A 22,594-nucleotide genomic window follows, 5' to 3' on the forward strand; every position below is an offset into this window, starting at 1 on the left:
GAATATGAATGGATGTCTGTCAATATCTGCGAGCAGGCGAGGTGATTAGACCTTCTGCTTTCTTTGTTAAAGGGATAGTGTGGAAGATGTAGACCGTTTTTCATTACGGAAATCAGGAGGTGCTGCGTGTGCAGCATTTATCATTGTCCGTAAATATAAAAAACATGGCCGCCTCCGAAGAAGTGCCATCCCCCATGTAATATAATTTAATGATAACTAGACGTATGATCATATTCAAAACATACTGTTGGTCCTGAGGAACACATCCATTTGCGAGTTTTTGTCATTTACATCATTTAATTTCTTCCTTTTTAATGATAAACGGTCTAAATCTTACATACCGTCCCTTCAAAAGAAAGCAGAAGAACTAGTAGTCATGGAAACTAATGTGTTTTAGTGCACAAGTGTACTCTACCTTGCTCCATGTTCCCCATCATGTTTGGTGAGGTGAGACTGAGAGGGGGCTTGCCACCTTGTTGTGGCACTCCAGGACTCTGCATGGGCGGCTTTGGTGAGGAGGCCCATCCCGGCGAGGGATTGGGAAGAGAAGGAGACCGCATGTGAACGGGGGAGGCTCCCGCAGATCCCATCATGGAGTGCGGCGACTTCATTGGCGCAGACGACGGGGGTGCTGGAGGGGCCTGGGGGCCCGTGAGCATGCCGGCCAGCTGGGACGGTGTCTGAGGGGATTTCAGGTTTCCAGAAGGTGAGCCCATCATGGGGGACTGCACCTGCCTCAGAGGAGGGGACTTGAGTGGGTTGACGCTGGGAGAGTTGCCCCCACCTGCTTGGACATTCAAATCTGCTGGCTTGCGCCCTCTTTGGCCCTGTGGGGGCCCAGCATTGGGGGGCAGGTGGTTCATGCGTCCGTTGCCACCCGTTGGTGTAGCTCTGTGTTCGGGGCCAAAGGGTTGCTCTCCGTGCGGGACCCTCATTCCTCCGGGACCCCCTGGGAAAGGTCGCCCAGGCCCCATAGGAAAGTCTCCAGGTTGCGGCTGTTCGGGGAAGGGCGGCCCTTGCATTGCCCTGCCTTGCCCGGCCAGGTTTTCCATCGGAGGGCCTCCTCTCAGTCTCATCATCTCATCTGGACTCAGGTTCATCGGAGGATCTCGTAGCTTGGAAGGGTGCATGTGAGGCCCAGGGCCAGGACCGGGACCCATGCCAAACTCTGGACCCATTTCTCGACCCCCCATTCCTTGGAGCCGCGACGATGGGCTCATAGGGCCGTCACCGGGCATTCTTGGAAACATCCCCATGCCATTTCCTGGTTCCATTCCACCTCTTTGGTGGCCCATCATCCTTTGCATGTCCATCATCATGCCGGGGGGAAGGCCTTTTTCTGCTGCCATACCTTGATGGAACATTGCTTCTTGGACTGACTGAGGGTTTGGGAAGCGTTCCCCTCGACCACCGGGGCCGGAAAACATAGCCCCCGGACCACCGGGAAACCCTCGTGCGTCTCCCATTCGAGGCGGCATGTCGTCAGGCCACCCCATTCCTGGCCGCGGTGGTCCCTCCATCTCCGGATTGATCATTCCTGAGAAGCCAGGCATCCTCTGCATGTGAGGGGGCATGCCCCTTGGGCCGGGACCAGGGCCCATGCCCATGCGTTCCGGGTAAGGGTCTTGTGGCCCACTTGGTCCTCCCCACATTTCTCCTGGTCCCATTTGATAGGGTGGCGGAGGTCCTCGTATCATGCCGCGTGGACCGTGGGGGTGCATCATCATGTCTGGGGGAAGTGGCCGATGTTGCATTTCTTGCTTCTTTCTCTTCTCCTCATAAAACTCCTGCTGTAATTTCAACCACGCTACTTGTTCTGGCGTCATTTGATCACCATCTCCGCAGCCACCCGGGCCCCCCATGTGGGGACCCATTTCATCCTGCGGAAAAGGAGGCATGTCTCTGGGCCCATGTGGGGGTCCAAAGGGTGGACCTTGTGGACGAGGTCCTCCTGGTCCACCTGGTGGTCCAAGGCTTTGAGATTGTGCCATCATAGCCTGCAAGGGGCCTGGCTCGGACCTCCGTGGAGGACCGTCGGGGCCTCCGTCGTGGGGCCCGCCGTGAGACTGGGGAGGGCCTGGGGGTGGCGCGTCGCGATCATCTGGAAAAAGCATGCGCTGGATGTCTCGCAATGTCTGCAGCGAGCGCTGGCGATGCTCCAACTGCTCTTGGGATAGACCTTCTGTGTTGGCCTCCATATTCAAAAGTTCCTGAGCCAGCTGCTGCTGCTGCTGCTGGGGCGTCAGACCTGGCCCCCCAGGGCCTAGACCCTGCCCTACTTCACCTGATGTGGGAGCATTGAGGCCTGCTTCAGGTTGGCTCATGGGCGCCTGGTCAACTGGGCCTGCATTGTTGCTGGGGCTACCACCGGGATGATTCTTTGATTCGAGGCCTGCGGCTGACTGGCCATCCTGTGGAAGAACACCAGATTGGCTTCCCTGGTTTGTGGACTGGGGCGGGGCTGGCTCTGCCATGCCCGTTAAGGACGGCTTGGGTCCAGGCTGGTGGCTCTGATCTTGGCCATGGGACGGCGCTTGCTGGGAAGGCTTGGAGTCATTCCGGAGGGCGTTTGCTGCATTGTTCTTTGGGAAAATAAATCACAAAAAGCATTTATTACAAAAAAAATAAAAAAAAACAGAGAGGTTAATGTTTATGTGTGATAAATGGATATTAGGATGTCTTTACCAGAAGGAGGTGAGCTTTGTCTTTGCTGTTGGAGATGTTTTTCATGTGGAAGGTGATGATGTTTTCTGTATGGCCAGTCAGAACTGCATCAGCTGCCCTGAAAATGACACGCAAAGCAGATATCAGCAAACTAACACAATTATAATATTTGTATTCAAGTGGCAAGCAATACAAGGGTAGTCATGCTAGTTTAGAAAAGACCAAACCATTTTTTAAGCACACCCTTTGAGAAATTTCATTGTGGGAAAAGATGTGGTCTTTATTGGCAAGAGGTTTTCATTCTCATTTGCTTCAGTAATCAAAATAATTGTTAACACTCTAGTCTAGTCCAAGTCTTCCTTATTTTCCGCAGTTTTTTTTTTCCCTTGTTGCACTAATATGTGACGCACAACAGCAACATCTCACTACAACCACCAATGCCCACACACACTTTTAGAGAACGCTAAGTGTTACTTCAAGTTTCCTTACTTATTAGCCATCTCCGTGGTGAAGACATAGACGAGTTTGGAACCTGGTTTCTGGCCACTAGCAGGTTCCGTCGTGGGGCCCTGGCCTCCCAATAAATTATGTGAGGGCGTGGAGGAGCGGCTGAGTCCAGCATTGGAGGTAGAATGGGTGACAGAATCCGGCGGCTTCACGTCACTGGAGTTACAGTCTGCAGGAAGACAATGGGACGAGACGTGGGGTTTTAGGACGTGTTGCATTGCAAATCATGCGTGGCGGCGATCAACAGATTGGCCACCAGCATATGCTTGGGAGCACACTTACTGAAGAATCCTTTGTCATCTTCGTCACTTTCTCCCCCGGAGCACCAGTCGGCTCCACTGTAAGGCTGCCTCCTCTCTGCCACGCACATCCTTTTCACCCTGCTACTGTCTGCACAAACATGCATAATCATAATAATCCATCAGTAATGCAGCAATAACCTATACTAATGCAGTCGTAAAGTCATGAAGTAAATCGTGTCTGACAAACTATTTTAGGCCCAAAAAATAAAACAATTAAATGACAAACAAAGTCGTGGGTTAAGTATTGTACTGTGAGCCTTTTGTGACCTCAAAGTAGGGAGTAACATCACGCAAATAAACAATATGATTAAAATCATAAGTTGCAGCTCCAATTATTATATGGCACATAGATACCATAAGAGTTTTTCAACAATCAGGCTCCAACTGAAAATCATGTATTAACTTTGAATATCTCTGATTTTGCGCAACTGATAGCTATCGATATTTAGACAGGAAGCTAATTGAGACTCAGTCAACAGCAAAACCAAGTAATGTGCTTTGTTTTGTCACAATCATTTTAAAAATTCAATTCATCACCACATCACTCCAGGATGCATTGCTGTATCATTACGTCCATCCCCGATAAGATATCATGTCTATCGCCACTAAATATGACATAAGGTCAGCATGAGTAACAGACAAAACAGCATTCAAGCGCACCGATTTTCTCTTGTTCTTTCAATGGTGAGCGGTTAAAAGCTTCATTACAAAGAAAGACGGTGCAATTTACGTATAAAAATCATAGGTGCTGACAGCAAATCTTTACAAGGCCTCTGAGTAATACCGGCCCCTGAAACCTGCTCCACATGAATCAAACGGCCGTTATAAGCTGCCTTACCTTTTTCCTCACTGGTGGGCGTTCCGCTCTCCGGCTGTTCGAACGACTCCACCGATGTGCTTCGCTCCCTTTTTACTTTCACTTTGGAAGTAGGGCCGGAGGTCAAGCTCTGGCCGTTCTTCAGCCCGATGCCCCCTGCCACGTTTTGTGCTCCTTTGGCACCCAGGGTCTTGGGATCGCAGGGCGAGGGCTGCGATTGGCTGCCGCCGCTCCCTGGCTTGCCCTGATTGGGCATTTTAGAGTCCATCTGGGAGGCAGTGGAGGGGGACATGACAGGAGGTGAGCGTACCATGGCCTCCGTCTTCGGTTTAGGGCTGGTGAACGGAAGAAACAGAAATAGTGAAATTAGTCTCCCTGTTTTTGTTTGTTTATTTGATCATTTATGCATGAACACAAACAACAAAAGTGAGGCAGACATAATGAAAGATGTCAAAAGGAATCAATGGACGATTCATCTATCAAATTAATGGTCCAATATTTTAATAATCAAGTAATTGTTCAAAGGCAACGTAAAATGATAAAAACCCTCAATTTTCAACGCATATTCTAATGTATGTAGTTCTTTGTAAAATTTGTTTGAATTATATTTTGTGTTTGTTTCAAAATACATTTGATTTTACACTGAAAAAAATAACTGAATCAGCTACTGAATCAGAAAGGTTGGTGAAAACATGTTGTGTAAAATTGCTTAAGCTTAGCTTTTTTAATCACTAAACAATATAAAATAACAATAAAAGGCAAATAATTTCTAAATGAGAAAAAAATGTGTTGTACTCTTGACGTAACTCTTTCGTCTTCAGTGCCTGACAACATTGATTTTCTTAAGACTGAAATCTTGGGCAGAATAAAGATTATTCAGCCATTTAATTCAGAACATATAAATGCATCTTTTATTAATGCTGGAACTTGAAATTGGCTGATTTGGCTAATATGGATTAAATTGCCATGATGGTAAAAATGATATAAAAGGAGCGCTCATTGAATCTTTTTCTTATATGGTGCTTGCAGGGCATAAAGTTTCTAACCAAGAAAATTACTTTCTACCTCATCTGAAGCGCTACATGGAAAGAATACAACATTGCAGACATGGCCCCAGTAGAAACGAATGCCGCTGCCTCTCTAGCTCACTATGAAAGCAGCTCAGTCTCGTCGAGCAGGACAAATCCAACTTTCAGGGAACTTTCTTGCCACACCCTAAACTCTCCCTCCCTCCCACTCGCCTTCATACACACTTGTACAAGCAGTGTGAAACGAATGCCAACAAGTCCAAAAAGCACAACCGCAGCCTTGCTCACTATATGTACAAACACATGGGGCTTCTGCGAGTAGAAAAAGCAGGGGAGCGCCAGGGAGAGTCTTGGCAGTCCAGACAGCTGTTTCCAGAGACTCATGCATGAGTTTGCAGGGAAAAGTTCCAAAGACAATGCACTCCCTGAACCCAGGGACATCTCCGGAACACACACATGAGAAGGACCTTTGCTTGAGGCCGCAAGGACAAGTTCAGGTTGGACCTGAATTCAATTTCACCACAGCTATCATATCACATAACGCACATGTGAAGGAAATACCACATGGCCACCCCCCCTCCCTTTTTTTTTGGACTTCAATAACTCCCATTTTCAGCAATTCCCTCCAAGTCATCTGATATTGCGAAACTCAACAATTGGTCAAAGATAATGCAAATTAAATCGTTTGGTATGTTTACAACCAATGACGGAAAAAAAATTAAATGCAAAATGCCCTTCGTCTGTCAAGGTTGTCTTTGCATTGACATGTCTACAGAATGAGCACATCAACAAATTTCATGATGTATATTTAAAAACACAAGGTTATCATATATGTAATACGTAATAATACTGCAGATATGTTGCTTCAATACAAATGATGTCAACGGTTAGAGTAAATAAAGGTAAAAAGTGAAAACAACTGGCAACTATCAGCCTATAGTTGTTCGTTGTAGTCTGACAAATCTTCACACTAATTTTTCAAAGCTAATGTAGGACTCCTTTGCATGCGTGAGCGCCACTTTATTGGAACCTACTTGTATGCTGTACTATCAATAAGTATTTTTGCTTTGTTTTCAACCAGTTTGAGAAATGTGATAATGCTTTTGTAAATACTCATCATAACCATCAATGTAACAGTCACAAGTTATCACTTCACAAAAGTTTGCAGCTTTGAATAAAGTATCGTACTATACTGTACAACTCAAGGCAAACATTCATGGTTATAAGGGGATGCTCAGCATCATTAATTGCTAAATGGATTCTGGGGCCACTCACCTTTGTGTGTTGGTGGATGGGGAGTTCTTTAGCCTATTGGAGTGCATTGATGGGGTTACCAGTACGACAGAACAGGGCGAAGTGAGGTGCTGGTGGGGACTGCCCGCGTGTGCGAGCGGAGCCTTGGCGCGGACGTTCCTGGAGCCGGGATTCCCGAGGTTGCTGAGGTTCCCGCGTCCGTCCTTGGCCTCCTCTCGCTCCTTCTTGCCGCGCTCCTTCTTGCTAAAATGTGTCGCTGCTGTACCTGCCGCCGCTGGCCTTTCCTCTTGGACCTCCAACATTCTCCCTCAAGTCCTAGTCTGTGTGAGTGTGTGCGCCCGCCCCGTATGTGTGTGTCTGGTGTGTTTGCACGGAAGAGAAAATGTGTAAAAACAATAACAATAGTCCAGGAGTCTTTTCTCGTTCACTGTGTATTTATGAAACTCCTCAAGGGGGCTTTCAATGGCCCTTGGGCACACTGCGGAGGAAGAGAGAGAGAGAAAAAAAGAGACTGTTAACAAAATGGAACAGGAGACTATAGTTTGAGCAACACTAAATACATTCAGAAGAGCCTCTCAAGTCAAACACCAATGATGAGGAACAATGCACATAAGGACAGAAAAATATGCTTGAAGGAAAAAAATGACTGGCTGGTCATCATTATATGCTGATAGAACGAACATGTTTGGGGGGCATGCATTTAGTTTTTTCATCTGCTTTTTAAAAACATTTTAGAAGATGGATGTCATCATTAATATAACGTGCAACAATGTCAATAGCGCCATGCAAAGAATTAAGATCAAAATGTTGCTTTTTCTATTCTGCTAATTTTGATTAGACCCTTTCCTGTGGATAATTTTTCCCTGAAACATCAACAAACTATCAGCATGTGAAACCAAATTGTTAGATCTTCAGTAATTTTACGTCATTCTTTCTTGTATCACATCGGTTTTTCATGCATAAAGGTGGGTGTTAAAAGTTGGTCAAGCTTTCTTATACAATAGGGCAGGCTCAGTAAAATAAATAAATAAATGCGGACTATAAATCTCATATCAGGTCTAACTATGTTTCTAGTAAGTCCCAAGTGGCAAAAATCTCAAGCGAGTCAAATCATAGAATAGTGCTCAGTCACAACATACTGTATACGAAATGATAAAGTTTTTGCACTGATCCTTGCATTCTGTAATCGTAACAATCAGAATACTGTGTTTCGGCTAAAAGGTGCATAGATCATGTTATTGTAACATGTTTGACTTGACTTTCCCTTTAACATCTCTGATCACTTTGACCATTCAACTTTAAAAGTCTCAGAGGAATTTTAGGGTTTGAATAAGTGTGTATTTAAGTGCAGCATGATGTAGCAAGAATGAAGTGTAAAGTGGGGGTGGGGGTGGGCGGTTGTGTACTGGTAAGTTAGAGGGAAGACTGCATGAAAAGGCAATCAGTCAGTGAAATTACATTGTCATCCTCAAAATATTTAGGAGGTCTTCCAAACGCTCGACAATGTAACTGGCTCCAGAGTTCTCCTGGGGAAAAGGAGGTGGACCATTTGAGCGTCTGGGAGAGGGTTCTGTGGGGGGTGGGGCAGGGCTTGGGGGCTGTCACCGGGAATGGGGAGAAAGAAAAACAAGACTGCTGCTACAGCAGCAGCGGCAGCAAGCCGCGCTAATCTCTCAACAGTCTACTACAAGCAAAGTGATTTACGTCTACGCTGGACGTATCGCAAAGGCACGTGAGCATAAGGAGGCTGTCTGAGCACAAGAACAGAGGACCCTTATGTGTCCAATTCACACTGTTTGGACAAACCTCGCAATAAGGAAAGCAAAAAAGAAAAAAACATGAGACTTGGCAGTGAGTGAAAGTTCCTCAGAGTGCTCAACATAGATCGCACACTGATATGGTTCAATAATTATTTATAAATCATTAGTAAATGGGATGTATGTAAAATGTGAACAAAAAAAAAAAAAAAGTGGGGGGGGGGGGGGGGGGGGGGTGATTTTTGATGATGATGGTTTGTTAATGTCTTTGTCAATATGCATTTGTTTCAGTCCGGAACAAAAGTCGTGTAGAAGCAATTTAGAGCTTTTAATGAAGTAATAATTGAATAGCAGGGTGGTTCATCATGTTCTTCAAAGAAAGATGGGAGGCAATTTTCGATATTTCACCCTCTGTGGTGTCCCGTGATTAGAATATTTAAAAAGGCGGGAAGGGGTAATGATGCAGACTAGATTCCGAAGACATACCAAAAAAACAAAACCTACATTTATTACCGTCATAATTCAGCACTAGTCAATGGACAATACTAAATATAACCGAAAGTCTGTAATGATCGGGTTATTTTGTCAATGACTTTAAAGTAGCCTGTGATGACTCTTACTCGTGGACAATACTGTAGAAATGCTCAGCAATCAAGATGTAACATTTTAACTTTGCAAAAGAATGGCGGCAATTCTTAATTTGTAATCATTTACATGACCTAAGTTTGTTTTTCAACTTTTACAAATAAAAGCTCTTTCATTTTTTCCTTTAACAAACAAAAAGGCAGAACAGCGAGTCCTCAGGCTTGAAACAAACTTTTAATATTGTAATACACAAGCGACGCTGACCAAATAAAGTTAACTCGAGTGTGCTGACTTCTGTTAAGAAAAACGAGCATGTCAACAAGTGAAAGCAGCCTAATGGCAAGTCCGACGTGCTACCTTCCCCGGCCTGCGGAATCATAATCTCTCAGGAACATTCTGGATATCTTGTCGGGAACATTTTGATTTTGTCAGGAGCATTTGTCTCAGCACACGCCACCAGGACTACTACTCTCTGAACTACTCTTTACCTTTCATTATATGTTCTTGCTGAAGCTCAAATTTAAATTTAAATTTTTCGTAACAGAGTACTGCCATTATGTAGTGATATTGATAACTCAGATAATGGTGTTTTTGTGTTTGTAGGCTCAGTCTGTAAAAGTGTATTTCATTTAAATCTAAAGTGTGTACACTATGTGATGTTTTCTTAATACTGAATATTGACTGGCTAACAATAAACTCAATTTTGTTCATTTGGTGTTTATAAGCTACATTTTAGCGTGTTTCCAGCAAGACCTCAGTGAAAAACTATCCATGACACCAAGTACTTATTCTGGTGCTTTGAGATAAGATTTAATGATATCTTCGCATTTGAGCATGCCTTGGCTGTCTACTCTAGTTAAGTCACCCTTTGTTCATGTTAATGATATTTTTTTCAGAATTTACCTAATTTGCCACCATGGAGGGAATGATTAGTGACTTGAGAGAAGTGGCTGCACACAGTGTTAGCCTTGCTAGCTAGCCGCTACCTTTGCTGACTTGCAAATATTCACCCCTTAGTAGGGTGGGGGCTTGGCTACTGTATTAGCTTAGGATCGCCATAGAGACCATGTTTGTTCTGACAAAAAATATATACATATCTACAATATATAAATGCAAACATACTGCACTAAGACCATGGGAAAGAATTATATTACAAATTTAGGTACAGTACAGAAAAAAGCAGCAAATCAAGATGAATTTACTTTCTTCACCTCCGATAAAAGACAGCAGAGCATTGTTGCATGCATGTTAATGGGAAATGGAAGGAATCTCTACAGATTAGCTTTTACTGTACCTGCAATGTTCTCTGGATGAACAAGATGCACACATAGTTCTCTTTCCATTTGGAGTAAACGGTAGCATTTCATTACACGCTTATGTCACAGCAATCCTGAGCTTGGCGAGCAACCCGCCTGAGCTATGTCACCAGACTTGCTCCAAAGGGGAAATGGGAGGATTTATACCTATGTTTGGGGTTAATGGTGTGGGATCGGCAGGGGGAAGAGGGTCATTGGCCTTGCATTAAACCTACTGTCCACCGACTTTAATTCATCTCACCGCCTGGATTTTTTCCTCACATTTCTTATGGCAAGGCATAACCAAAAACAAATACTCTCGCCTTCTTTTCAGAGCCGCCGTCTGCTCGGCCTGTCGATGTTTCTGCCTTATTTATGCAAATCCCGCTTTGCAATTCAGTTGCAAAGAAGTGATGCTCCCGTCCCCACTCTCAATAAGCTCTGAAGCCATCTCAAAAATGTCTTCCTAATGCCCTTTATTTGTTTGGGGAAAATCAGCTACATTTGGCTTTTCTTAGAATATATAGTATATATGCAAACCCGCCATTAAGGTATACATTTGCAAGATGCTGTCTTCCACTTTTTCCCCTATATCTAGTGCTAAAAACTCTTATTTTACTTACATGTCATTTCATCAGTGCTGGTTAGAGCACAGGGATTTAGTGTTTCAATTGAAACCTTTTCAAGTTTTTATTATTTAAGTTCTTCAGTTTCTACTTCCTGCATTCCCCTCACAATGACATAATTAAGGTCAATTGTAACCGAGCTTTGAAGTGAACTTCTGCATTCAACTGGCTCAAGGAAAAAAAAAAAAAGGCGAGACCGTGATCGCAAATGCCATACAAAATAAATTATGGTTTTAAGATCATGTAATGGATACAACTAAATGAAAAAAAGTGACTTTTTGGGCAACTGTATCCTGTTTTCAATCACAAAAAGATCAAAATCTCTTTTGAATTGAACTTTTTTTTTTATCTTTCTCCTTTCACACAGGAAGATCCATGGCGCAAACAGAACGAGCTGCTTCTTGTTTTTGTGCCAAATGGACCATCTGAGAAACAAAACAAGTATATCAACAGGGGGTTATTTTCCCCACATTCTTCATTTGCAATTGATATCAGACACCACAAAACACAGTGATAGTCACTTGACAATCAAACTCTGGAAATGCCAGCAAACTCATCCGTGGAGGTGACGCCACACCCTGCACACGGCATCATGAGTCAAACGCGACACACACAGAATGTCAGGAATGCCGGGCGGCAGTAGAAGCTGATAAACACCGACAGCACAACACATAAAGATCACACGTGACAAAATTGACATGAACAGAAGGAAGTGCCTGAGCCTTCTTGAAGTTAACCTGCTTCAAAAACCTTCTGAACAATTATAATTCATTTGTTTTCTGCACTACCAATTACCAATTGAAATGTTTTTTTTTTGTTCAAATAAAGGGACGTTGATAAAAACACATAATAAAACGTCATCTTTGTTTCATAAGCTTTTGTTCTTTCTCGGGACCTAGATTGTATTTAGTATGTTTTTCGTCAACGATAGTGAAACTGATTGCCTTTTTTTTTTAATTTACCGCGGAGTGATCCAACAGTGCCTCTAAATTCACCATATTTTCCTCAATTGCTTCTATCATGATTCAACAACAATCAATTCTACACACTCGACTAAATTTTAAATCATCTATTATCCCCAATTAACATGGAAATCCTTACAAAAACACTTTCTAATTAACTTATGCAAAATTAGGTATGAATTAGATGAATGAAACAGCCTATCTGACAGAGTAAGTCGATCATACAGCATTTCTTATTAAAACATGACAGAACTTTTGTTCAAGTCTGAGAGGTTGTTTACAAACAACTGCTTTCAACTAAAAACAGATATGAAAATTACAACTGGGCTTTTAGTCACGATCAAAAAAAAGTTGTTTTCATTCACAACCATGCCTATTAATCAGAGTTTTGAAAACTACAACACTGCTGGAATGTAAACACCGAGATCGGCCATCTGTAAAAAAAAAAATAAATAAAAAAAAACTTGAGACTGTGTATGTGTATAGAGAATATTTAGTCTGGGCGTGTGTGAATATGGCCCACAAAATGTACATTTATTACACCAATACTGATTCTATTGGAGTCACAATACTTGCTTGTCACAGCACCAAATATTGCCCTGGCATACATATTATGGTGATGGGTCTCTTAACAATGCTGTCTGCACAGAAAAAATGCCAAGAGCAAGGTCACACCAACATAGCATGAGCTAACTACCGCGGTTCCCCCCCCCCCCCCCCCAAACATAATGGTCATGCCATGATCGCTGGGTTTTCAATGCTCTTCCATCCCTGGGGTGGCGACATGTGTGTAGTGTCACATTTTGTCATCTCATGGTGACAGAAGCTGCAATGCGTCCATCAACGTGATGGAAGTAGCGAGGGAAACGAGAGGCTGGCGAGGAGGTGTGACACAGACGTCCCCGTAGGAGGAGAGGGCTTATTACACCATTTGCTCTCTTCGCTGAGAGCCCAGGTGGGCGCCTGTGTCTCAGACGCAGCGATACAAGCGGCGCACAGCTGACTCACAAGTGACACATCTGCTGGCGGAGTCCGGGCACAGCGCCACGAGCGAGGGCCCCTTCCAGCAGCCACAGCCGGACCGGCATTGGACACTCTGAGCATGCACGCACTTCACCCTGCACATCTCTGCCCATCTGCATCCCTTCTCTGCATCGCTGGCTAAGTGCTGGTTTCTCCTTGGACCCGGCAGCGCTACTTCACCCAAGACAAAGAATCACTCACATAGGGTCCAACTTAAAGCACCAGTTCCTCTTTGCAGTCACTTGGGGGTTCAATTATTGTCAATGAGACAATCCATTCATAAAAGAGCTATCCCAACATGTTCGTTAACGCAAACAAAATAAAACAAAGATACTGCTAATTGCTTTAAATACATTTAGCAATCTGTAAAGAGAAAACTAATGATCAAAACACGATTTGAAAAGACACAAAGCCTTGTCTCCATCATTTCTATTATTAACCTCCGCACAATACCAGGCCCCTACTTTTCAGTATGCCTTTGTTGAGGTGCTGATTGCAGTGGGAACGCAAGTCTGATCAGGGTTTACCGGATCCACGCTGCACCATCATGCTTGAAAGAAAATGGCTGTCGTAACATGTTGAAACTACTTATTAACTGTATTCACTTCCTTTCAAATAAGCAACTCAGGCCACCTTATTCAATTTCATACACCACATTTCAATTTGGATTGGTTTTAGCAGTATCTTAATATCTATAATAATACGTATATATTAGGGTCAAAGTTTTTCAAAAGTTTAAGCTTTGATGCATTTGATTAATCACAACAAACTGTCGCATTACTCGCGCAGATATTAATCACACTATTTATTTTCGACACAAATGATCCTAAAGATAAGCGGGGACACTCCAACTGATATGCTCGCTGGAGAATTCCACTTCAAAAATCACCCCGACGGGACATAAGATAAAACCAAGGTCATTTGCATTTATTGCAACGCATGACAAGTTTAACATACATTTGTTTTTGAGGCAGCCGCTAGCAAGAACACTAGTACTAAACTGACAACAAATCAAGAAACAACTAACACATAACAGGTATTCTTCAAACTTGACAGGAAAAAATATTTAGAAACGCCTTTATAGTTGACTGATTTGTGTGATTAAAAAATTTAAAAAGGTGATTAATCTCATATATATATATATATATATATATATATATATATATATATATATATATATATATATATATATATATATATATATATATATATTATATACACAGAGAGAGAGAGAGAGAGGATCAAACTAAATACACATCGTATTGATGGAATCTCCAGTATTAAAATCATGAGTTTAAGAAAAAAAAAAAGCCAAAATAGAACAGAACAGAACTGATAGCAGCATAACTGCCCCTGAACTGAAATACAATAGTCTATCTAGGTTAAGCAAGTTAAGTGAGGCGAAAGTACATTTCGTAATCTGCTCCGAAATTTAAACTGGCTTCTTTTTGTCCGAAAGCACCCTTCACACAGTTTGACTGGCCAGGTAGAGCGGGAAAGGTGGAGGATGTAATAAAACAAACAGGTACATACAAGTAAGTAACTTTGTTTTGTGACTTATTCAATAGCTCTCTTCTATTTGTTCTTTTGTTATCTAGGTAAGGGTCATTCAGATGATGCATTACAGTCTACTGCTCTTGGTTGTTATTGCTAACCCCGTTTTGTAAAGAGAATCTCCCTGCCCCCATCAGACCCGTACTTTCCTCCCGTCCCTTGACCGTGCTCCCTCCCTCCTTCCTCACAGCTGCTCCCACACTCCAAGCACATTCCTCCTCTCGCTCATGCTGGAAGGATGTCTCCCGGTGGCTAAAAGCATTGTGGGAAATCCCAACAGCCAGTCCCATTAGGGACTCTGCAGACCTCTTGGAAGCATGAGTCAAAAGTTAACATTCCTGCCACCGCTCCTTAACTCATTTACATGAATGTTTTGTTTCTGCATAGAGTATACCAAATCACAGAGCTCTCTCAAATATGAGCAATGGCAGCAGCAGTCAGGGTGAGCCACTCTGCACAGGAGGGCCTGGGAGTTCCCTTGTATCATGGCTTATTTATGTGCATTAAAATGCAATGCAAACAGTTGACCTTCCAAGTGATCGCACTGCACAATGCAGTGTTACTTAAAGCACTGGGTGGAAAAGCTTTTTTCAATCACCCAGATGCCCGCTAAAGTCCCTGGGGAAGTACAGTAGGGAAACTGACCAATCGCAGTCTCTGCAAAGTGAAATCAAAGATTTGCCTCTCAATAGTAGAGCTCAACCAATATGGATTTTTTAGGCCAATGACAAAAGGATATAGATGTCTATGTTTGAAGCAATGACATCAACGTAACTTTTATACCAATGCTATAAGCGGTTACGAAGGTAAACAGCTAAAATAATCTGCTTCCAGGCATTTGACTGATTAATCAGTCAAGCCCTACTCAAAGCAATATAAAACTCCAAACAATACAGTGATTGTACATACATTAAAACGTTACATTACACGCTGTTTGCATGACTGACATATTGTGTCATCTATGGTGGTCACAGGTCAACCCTGGAAGCACTACAGAAGCACCTTGCAGCTTACTGCCCCTCTCCATTATGTCCTCTCATTCTTTTTTTTTCATTATTTATCGAGCAACTGCCATGAGGATTAGGAACCCAACTAAAGTAGTAATGCAGGCCATGTGCAACCTCCTCCCCAACATAAAACGCACCACTCTGGAGATCCAGACTGTGTCCCTGAATTACCCCAGTTTGCACGAGTGTGTCATTCCAGAGGAATTTTAAACACACTGGCTAAGACCTGCCCAATTAAATATACAGTCACAGATAAATATATGCCCGCTTACACACATACCACGACACCCACGAGTCGGTACTTATTTGTCCTAATAACGTCTGAAAACTGCACCGCCGCTTTATGGCTTTGATGGTTATAACTGAATTTGCCAAGTCGTGCTATTTTGTATCCTCAGAGACTCCTTGACAACATGGCATCTTTGCTCTGCCGTTAGCCACATGCTAAATATGCTATCAACACAGTATACCAACACTGGTTGATCTTCAATGCATACATAAAAAAAAAAAAAAAAAAACTGAATACGTCACTCAATCTCAGAACTGATAAGATAATTAGACTGGTTGGCAGTTTATCGTGAAGTGCATTTAAGGGTTCACATAAAAGTAAGTCTCATACCATCAATCAATCATGCCAGCACATATGATTCAAATAACAGGTTTGTTGTTTTACCATGCTCGGAATGGTTTTCTAAATTACTATTCAAACTGTTAACAGGAAATGTATGTTATTATGCCAGAAGGTAATTCCATGGGAAATAATATGGGTGGCATGATCTGATATTGACATCACAAACTGGTCTGACATCAGCCAATAAATCATACAGTTATAATTAACAATATCAATTGACAATATCAATTATCTCCCAAAATTCCAATATACAAATAGTTCATTCCAGACTCCACTCCTGCTCTTCTGTCCTGCAGCGTCTAGCATGGAGATTTGAGTTTTGCATGTTTCGTTCTCATACCTACTGTTGAGGACTTTTGTTGACTATAAAAACTATAAAAATCGTGACGCCCCCGTACATATACATCTTTTGTCAAAGCGTTGGAATTATTTCACTGTCAGTAAAAAGCAAACGTGATGAAACATGCTGGTTTTAGAAGTGAATGATCCAAATTTAAGGTGCGGCACACTTCGGATGTCATCATTCCGTAGCAAAAGAATGAAACGGTAGCACAAAGAGATGAACCTGTTGATTTGCCAGACTTGTTTGATTTTAGTCCACATTTAACCGACCGCCATTCATCCGCTTACACGCCGCATCCGCAATCAAGACGGACACAAGAAAGCATTGCAGTTGACGCATGTCATCACATGAAAAATGAATGCAGTACTTAAGGAACACATGTCAAATCAGCATTTTGAGGATCAATATGATTTTATCTGACGGGAGCTTGATTAATTCAAGCGGAGTGATGAGTTCTAAAACCATAAATTGAATTAAAAAAAGGGATGGGGCATGCTCCCGTTTGCATGAATGTGCCCGTATCGATTGATTGTCGCTTCATCTTTACGTCATGTCATTAAGATAGTAACTAAGTGGGTGGGGGTGGGAAGCGACTGAGTGTACTAGAAACGGGGTTCTCAAATGGAGGTACAGTACGTGGAATTTTTACAGAAACAAGTGAATCTAATGTAAGGCTTCTTAAAGCTTCACAAAAAGGTACATTTTTATTTTCAAATTAAGAGCAGATCAACAATACATTATATATAATAAATAAATGTTTCACATCGAGTAGATGACAAATACGTTTAAGAAGCACTGTACCAGACTGCTAAAAATAATGTAAAATCCAAATTAAATTGCAGGCTCCTTGGAGCCCACCCTACATTTTGCAAAAAAAATGACTCTAAAGGGTGTCCACTTTTGCGTCCATTTTATGTCAGCAATACAGCAAACTTAATTGCATGCCATCTAAACACACAATACACACTGTGACTTAGTGGTTGAGCTCAAATAAGTCAAAAGATACAAAAAAAAAACAAAAACAATGTCCACAAGCAAATGAATAGTCTGGGTATCAAGTAAATAGAATGGCAATTGCCATCCATCCATCCATCAACTTTAAATCACTTGCCTTCGGTGCAGTCATAGGTGTGCTGAAAGCAACCGGAGATAACTTGGGGTGAGAGATGGGGTACACCCTGAACTGGTCGCAAACCAGAGTACAAAGACACAAAGACCAACAACCATTCACGTTCACGTTCATTCCTATAGACTATTTAGAGTCTTAACCATTTATGCACGTTTAGGCAATGGCCGATGTACTAACCATTTGGCCACTGATAGTCAGAAAAATTTGACTCCAACAAATTGTTTGCTTTAAAGTCACCTGGAGGAAGCCCAGAAACAAGTGACAAAAGCGGGGATGGGCATTTCCCCAAAGAGGAAAATTACTAACAACCAATTCATCGATTTGTTGCATGTTACCAACTGCATTTTTGTCACAGTTACTTTAAGACATGAATAGTCAATAATGGAATATCAAACTCGTGACAGAATTCTTATTGAGGAATCAATAATTATTATCAGACAAGCAGTTATTGCAAAGATGACAACAGGCCAGGTGAGAGGATCCCTCTAGGTGGGCAAATGTGCTTGTCACATAGCTGTCAATCAAAGCAGAGAAACATGAAAGCAGAACAATGAATGGTTGTGCCCACCCCCCCCCCCCCCCACACACACACACACACACAGACTGACGTATGCACATGAGTATAGCCATGTTTCCACAAAGCGCTACAACTCATTCAGTTCAAAGAGTCAGGGTACGGTTTGGTTCGGTAAAAAGTAATCTGGAGGGATTGCTGTGTTCCCTCATAAACAGCACGACATCATAGCAGCGTGATAGTGTAAACAAACCTCCAATGAATTCAGCAACGATGCCACCAAATGGTAAACAGACGACAGCATTTGGGGATATCCGATTTTCAGTGATATCCAGGTTTCAGTGTTATTTCTTTGTGGAATAGTGATATTTACTACAAGCAGACATGCTTTGAAAAAAAAAAACAACAACAAATGTTTGATTTCTTGCCATTACGATCCTGTTGTCACGTGGTATCTGTCAACGAACAATCAATAACCTTTTGGTCTTAATCCGAGATTGTCCCTAAATAATTTATTTTAAAAATGCTTTGTTTCTAGTTCAGTATAAAATGAACAAACATTGCTTGCAAACTTTGGCTTTGGGCCGAATCCTCTTAAGAAACATCTTGGTGAATTTCCTAATTTTTCTTGTTATTGCTTCTATCTTTGGCTCAGTTCACCCATATGATTGTTATGTTAACAAATTAATGACCAAGGTGTTACAAATTGCTTGCTAACTTTTGCAATGCAATGCTGATAGCTGAATAAAATTGGCATATTTGGGGTCTCCTGAAAAGTGATGATTTTGGAGCGACACGGATTCTGCAAGAGATATGTTAATACAACTAGCCAATTGGTAATTGCATAATAAAAAGAGTTTTCAATGAATCAATAAATTGATAAGCGAGCAATGTACATATTGTACGTCACCATTGATGTAATAACATCAAATACTGTAATTCCCCAAATATAGGATTCATTTTTTTCCCCCAAAATGAAGGCCAAAAGTATGGGTGCGTCCGATAAACTGTAACTTAAAACAAAAATTGTTTTTCTTAATTATTCAACACCATTCGAGGAAGATTGATCTGTCAGCCACATAAGCAGAGTTTTGACGCACAGATGCGCATTTTTATATTGTCCGTATTCTGACTAAACTTACATTAATATCCTTGTTTTGCTATAGTTTTTACATTGTTGTTAAAGTGTTTTAGACCTGGTAACATAGAAAATACCAAAAATTGACCTAAACACAGGTGCGTCTTATATTTCGGGAATTATGGCATCACTTTTTTTTTTCTTTTTAAATTAAATGGATCCACAAAAAGAATGCACACTACAGTGAACTGATCTTCTCGGTGTAAAAAAAGACTTATGGGACCTGCACAAAACTGCTACAAAATGCTGCCATTAGAAAACATTTTTACTTATTGATGTAACTATTTGCAGTTGCACACTCCGCTGTACAAAAACAATGTCCTTAGAGCCCTACAACATGTTTTTTTGGGACTCAATCTCTTGTGGCCCTTTTGCCTTAAATGTTATCATTTATATTTGTTGTGAATATGAACTGGTGATATTTCCATTATGCCCAGCAAAGAACTGAATCAAATACAATCCTTACAGAATTGCTACACTTAGTTTGAAGCCTTTGGCAAAAGTATGTATGAACGTGTGTAAGCACTAGTGTGTATTGTTACTAATTTGCATTGCCTCTGACGTACAACATGTGTTAATTCGACACAAGAGGTGGCGATTTTTGGTGTGTCAGTTTACATACCAAAATTATACCAGGGGTGTTAATGAAAGAAATACCCCGCCAAGTTTTTAAGTGCATTGTTAAGTGCAAAGAATCATCTGATGATCGATCGAATTGTAAGACTTTTCATTACGCGATCATTTACTGGGGAGAAAAAAATGTTGATGTTTAAAAAAATGTGTATTGCGTCAAAAGGAAAATTCAAAGCAATACTTCTAAGCCTTATCAGGATTGCACTGACCGAAACCAGAACTAATTTAAGTCTATGGCGTGGTGGCTTGAATTTTTATACTACCGTGGATCAAAGGAAACGACAAAAAAGTGAGTCTAGCGAGTGAAAATCAATATGGTGGGCCAGCAGACACTTCTACCAGACGTATTATCTGTATGACTGGGAGAGCCCCCCCCACGCACGCACACACACCCCCACACAAAGCACTCCATAGGGAAGTGAGCAAACCACCTCTAACATAGCACAACTCTTTAGAGTTTTAATTAGAAATCCCACAGAGCAAACAAATGCAAAACGAAACATGAGAGGCCAATGAATAGAAGAAAAAATAAATCCTCTGCTGCCTTCCATCAATATCCATTTCCCGGGCGTCCTTCACCTCCCAATGGTTTTCAGTTAACATGCGTCTGGATTAGGTGGCAGATAAGTAAACTGCCGGGACACGGATTTAAGGAAGGGCAGCATGACCGTGTTTTGTCCCATGATTGTGTCCAAATTGGAGAATAAGACCAAACAATAAGCAGATAGAGCCAAATGGTGCAAGCTATGACGCCCTCATGTCTCTGGAATAATTTATGCCGCAACTCAAGGGCTTCCTCTCATCGTGACCAAACTATTGATGTCTTCACAGATAAATGTCAAAAAAGCGAGAATATGCACCAGAGTTGTCACGGTTGCATCACGGCGGTGTTAAGCTGTCCAACAGTGACACCACTTTGCCCATGAAAACGAAACGATAACGTCAACCTTGACCAAAGCTTTTTTCATACAAAAAAGATTAAAAGGACATGTGTGTTGAATGTTCCTGGGATCATTATTATTTTCCTTCTAAATCTAATTAGCCTGGAGAATCTGAATGAACACAAGCCAAGATCGTATACGACGGGACAATACTGTTCTCCTATACTTCTGTGTTAATGTTTAAATACAGTGAAGTTTATGAATACAATAATTAGGGATGCAATAAAACGACCATTCTAGGCCAAAACCAAAAATGACAGAAAGCAAAAACCAAAACACAGAAAAGAAATAATACCTTAAATTAAAAAGCATTTTTTTTCTTCTCGCCTGGATTATTTTCCATGCTTTGCAATGGTTAGGGGGTACTCGGCTGAATAAAAGTAAAAAATGAAAAATTATATAAAAAGGTTGAGAAGCACTGATGTATCTGATGCGGCTGCAGAACTTTAAATGAAACGGTTAACTCCCTATTCCTGTCTTTGCTTGACAACCAGATTAAAAAACACACTTTCAGGTGGAAATAGTCTGTGATTGATTTTTTGGGGGATATTTATACAAATTATTCCGCAACAAAGTCTTCTTTTAAAGCGAAAGCAAACACAAATGCAAACATCATCATTCATGACATGGACAGGACGTCAGCAAATCTTGTGAGACTTCTGCTCAGTCAGCATCTAAATTCCACAAATGGTCATCATCTTTACCAGAGCTTACTCCTTTGAACATACAGTATCACCGCCATACTCAAAACGGCACACTGGCTACAACATCCTTCTGCTCACTTTCAATCCTTCCCACAACCTGACCCCAATTTATCTTTCTGTTTTCCTCCATTGCCAGCAGCAAGGATGGATGGATGGATGGATGGATGGATGGATGGATGGATGGATGGATGGATGGATGGATGGATATCAGCTGCAAATATCTGTTACCAGCCACCTTGACTACTAATAATCCACATCGGTCCCTAACAGTCTCTCGCTGATCAAATTAATAACAATAAGAGGATTTAGATGAAAATAAGAGAAGCAAAAGAGGAAAATGAAAAATATGGTAACAAAGCAACAACAAAAAAAGATGAAAAAAAGAGGTAGAAGAGATTAAACAAAGACTCAACTCCCGAGCACAAACTATAATCTTTGCCACCATGCATGGCATGTTAAGGGCGATTAAACAATTTTACAAGACAACGGCAAACGTCTTATTGTGACAGCAAAGAACATTATACAAAACATTTCCAGTACAGTCACTAGAAGGACTTATTATGGTGACAGACACTTCCCATTGAACATTTTTCATCTGATACTGAACAAACACTAACATCTGATCACTGCGAAATGTCATTGTAGTTTCAAAACGTAAGAGGAAAAAAAATTCAGACGGCAAGGTGTATTTAATGGGCGTAGATAGAGAGCAGCAGAATTGAGTTTGACTTACCTCAGAAGCCCCCCCTGCCCCTTGAGCAGGGCCTCATATGGAAGACCGGGCCTCGGGTCTCCTGGGCACTGATGTGTGCTCTCCACCGGAGCCCTCGCAGTCAGCCCCCTCCTCCCTGGAGGCTCGCAGGAAGCCGGCCCACTCACGACACCCTACAGCCACAAGTCATTCACACCTGCAACACACAGGGAGAGAGAACTTTGCTTCATCGGGTGACAAGCAAACAAGCGCAGCGGCAAGGAAAAGCACTCAGTCGCTCGTGTTGACATGACAACACGAAGCAAACATACAAGCGGTGCAAAGTTTTAGGTCACAGACTGTTTGCGCTTCTTTTCCAACCAAACGCCTATTTAAACTTCATGCGATGAGGGAGCATGTGAAAGCCTGTTACATGTGCTCCATCGTGGATACGGGGCTACCTCAAAGATCAAGGTCAAAAGATGCTTG

At 41.9% G+C, this 22,594-nt stretch overlaps 1 protein-coding gene across 2 annotated transcripts in view; it reads right to left on the minus strand.

Annotated features, from left to right (window-relative positions):
* Positions 1-22,594, minus strand: part of bcl9 (BCL9 transcription coactivator) — a 31,526-nt gene that overhangs the window by 3,466 nt on the left and 5,466 nt on the right. For both annotated transcript variants that reach the window (XM_088415413.1, XM_088415412.1), the window contains exons 2-8: positions 22,148-22,322; positions 6,594-7,050; positions 4,312-4,625; positions 3,454-3,561; positions 3,154-3,340; positions 2,686-2,782; positions 416-2,582 (exon numbers count right to left, since the gene is read on the minus strand). In XM_088415413.1, the coding sequence (XP_088271539.1) occupies positions 416-2,582; positions 2,686-2,782; positions 3,154-3,340; positions 3,454-3,561; positions 4,312-4,625; positions 6,594-6,874 (3,154 nt within the window). In that variant the 5' untranslated portion in view covers positions 6,875-7,050; positions 22,148-22,322. The remainder of the gene's footprint in view (positions 1-415; positions 2,583-2,685; positions 2,783-3,153; positions 3,341-3,453; positions 3,562-4,311; positions 4,626-6,593; positions 7,051-22,147; positions 22,323-22,594) is intronic.

This window comes from Hippichthys cyanospilos, chromosome 5 (assembly GCF_059441005.1).
Source record: "Hippichthys cyanospilos isolate Australia breed blue-spotted pipefish chromosome 5, RoL_Hcya_1.0, whole genome shotgun sequence".
NCBI lineage: Eukaryota > Metazoa > Chordata > Actinopteri > Syngnathiformes > Syngnathidae > Hippichthys > Hippichthys cyanospilos.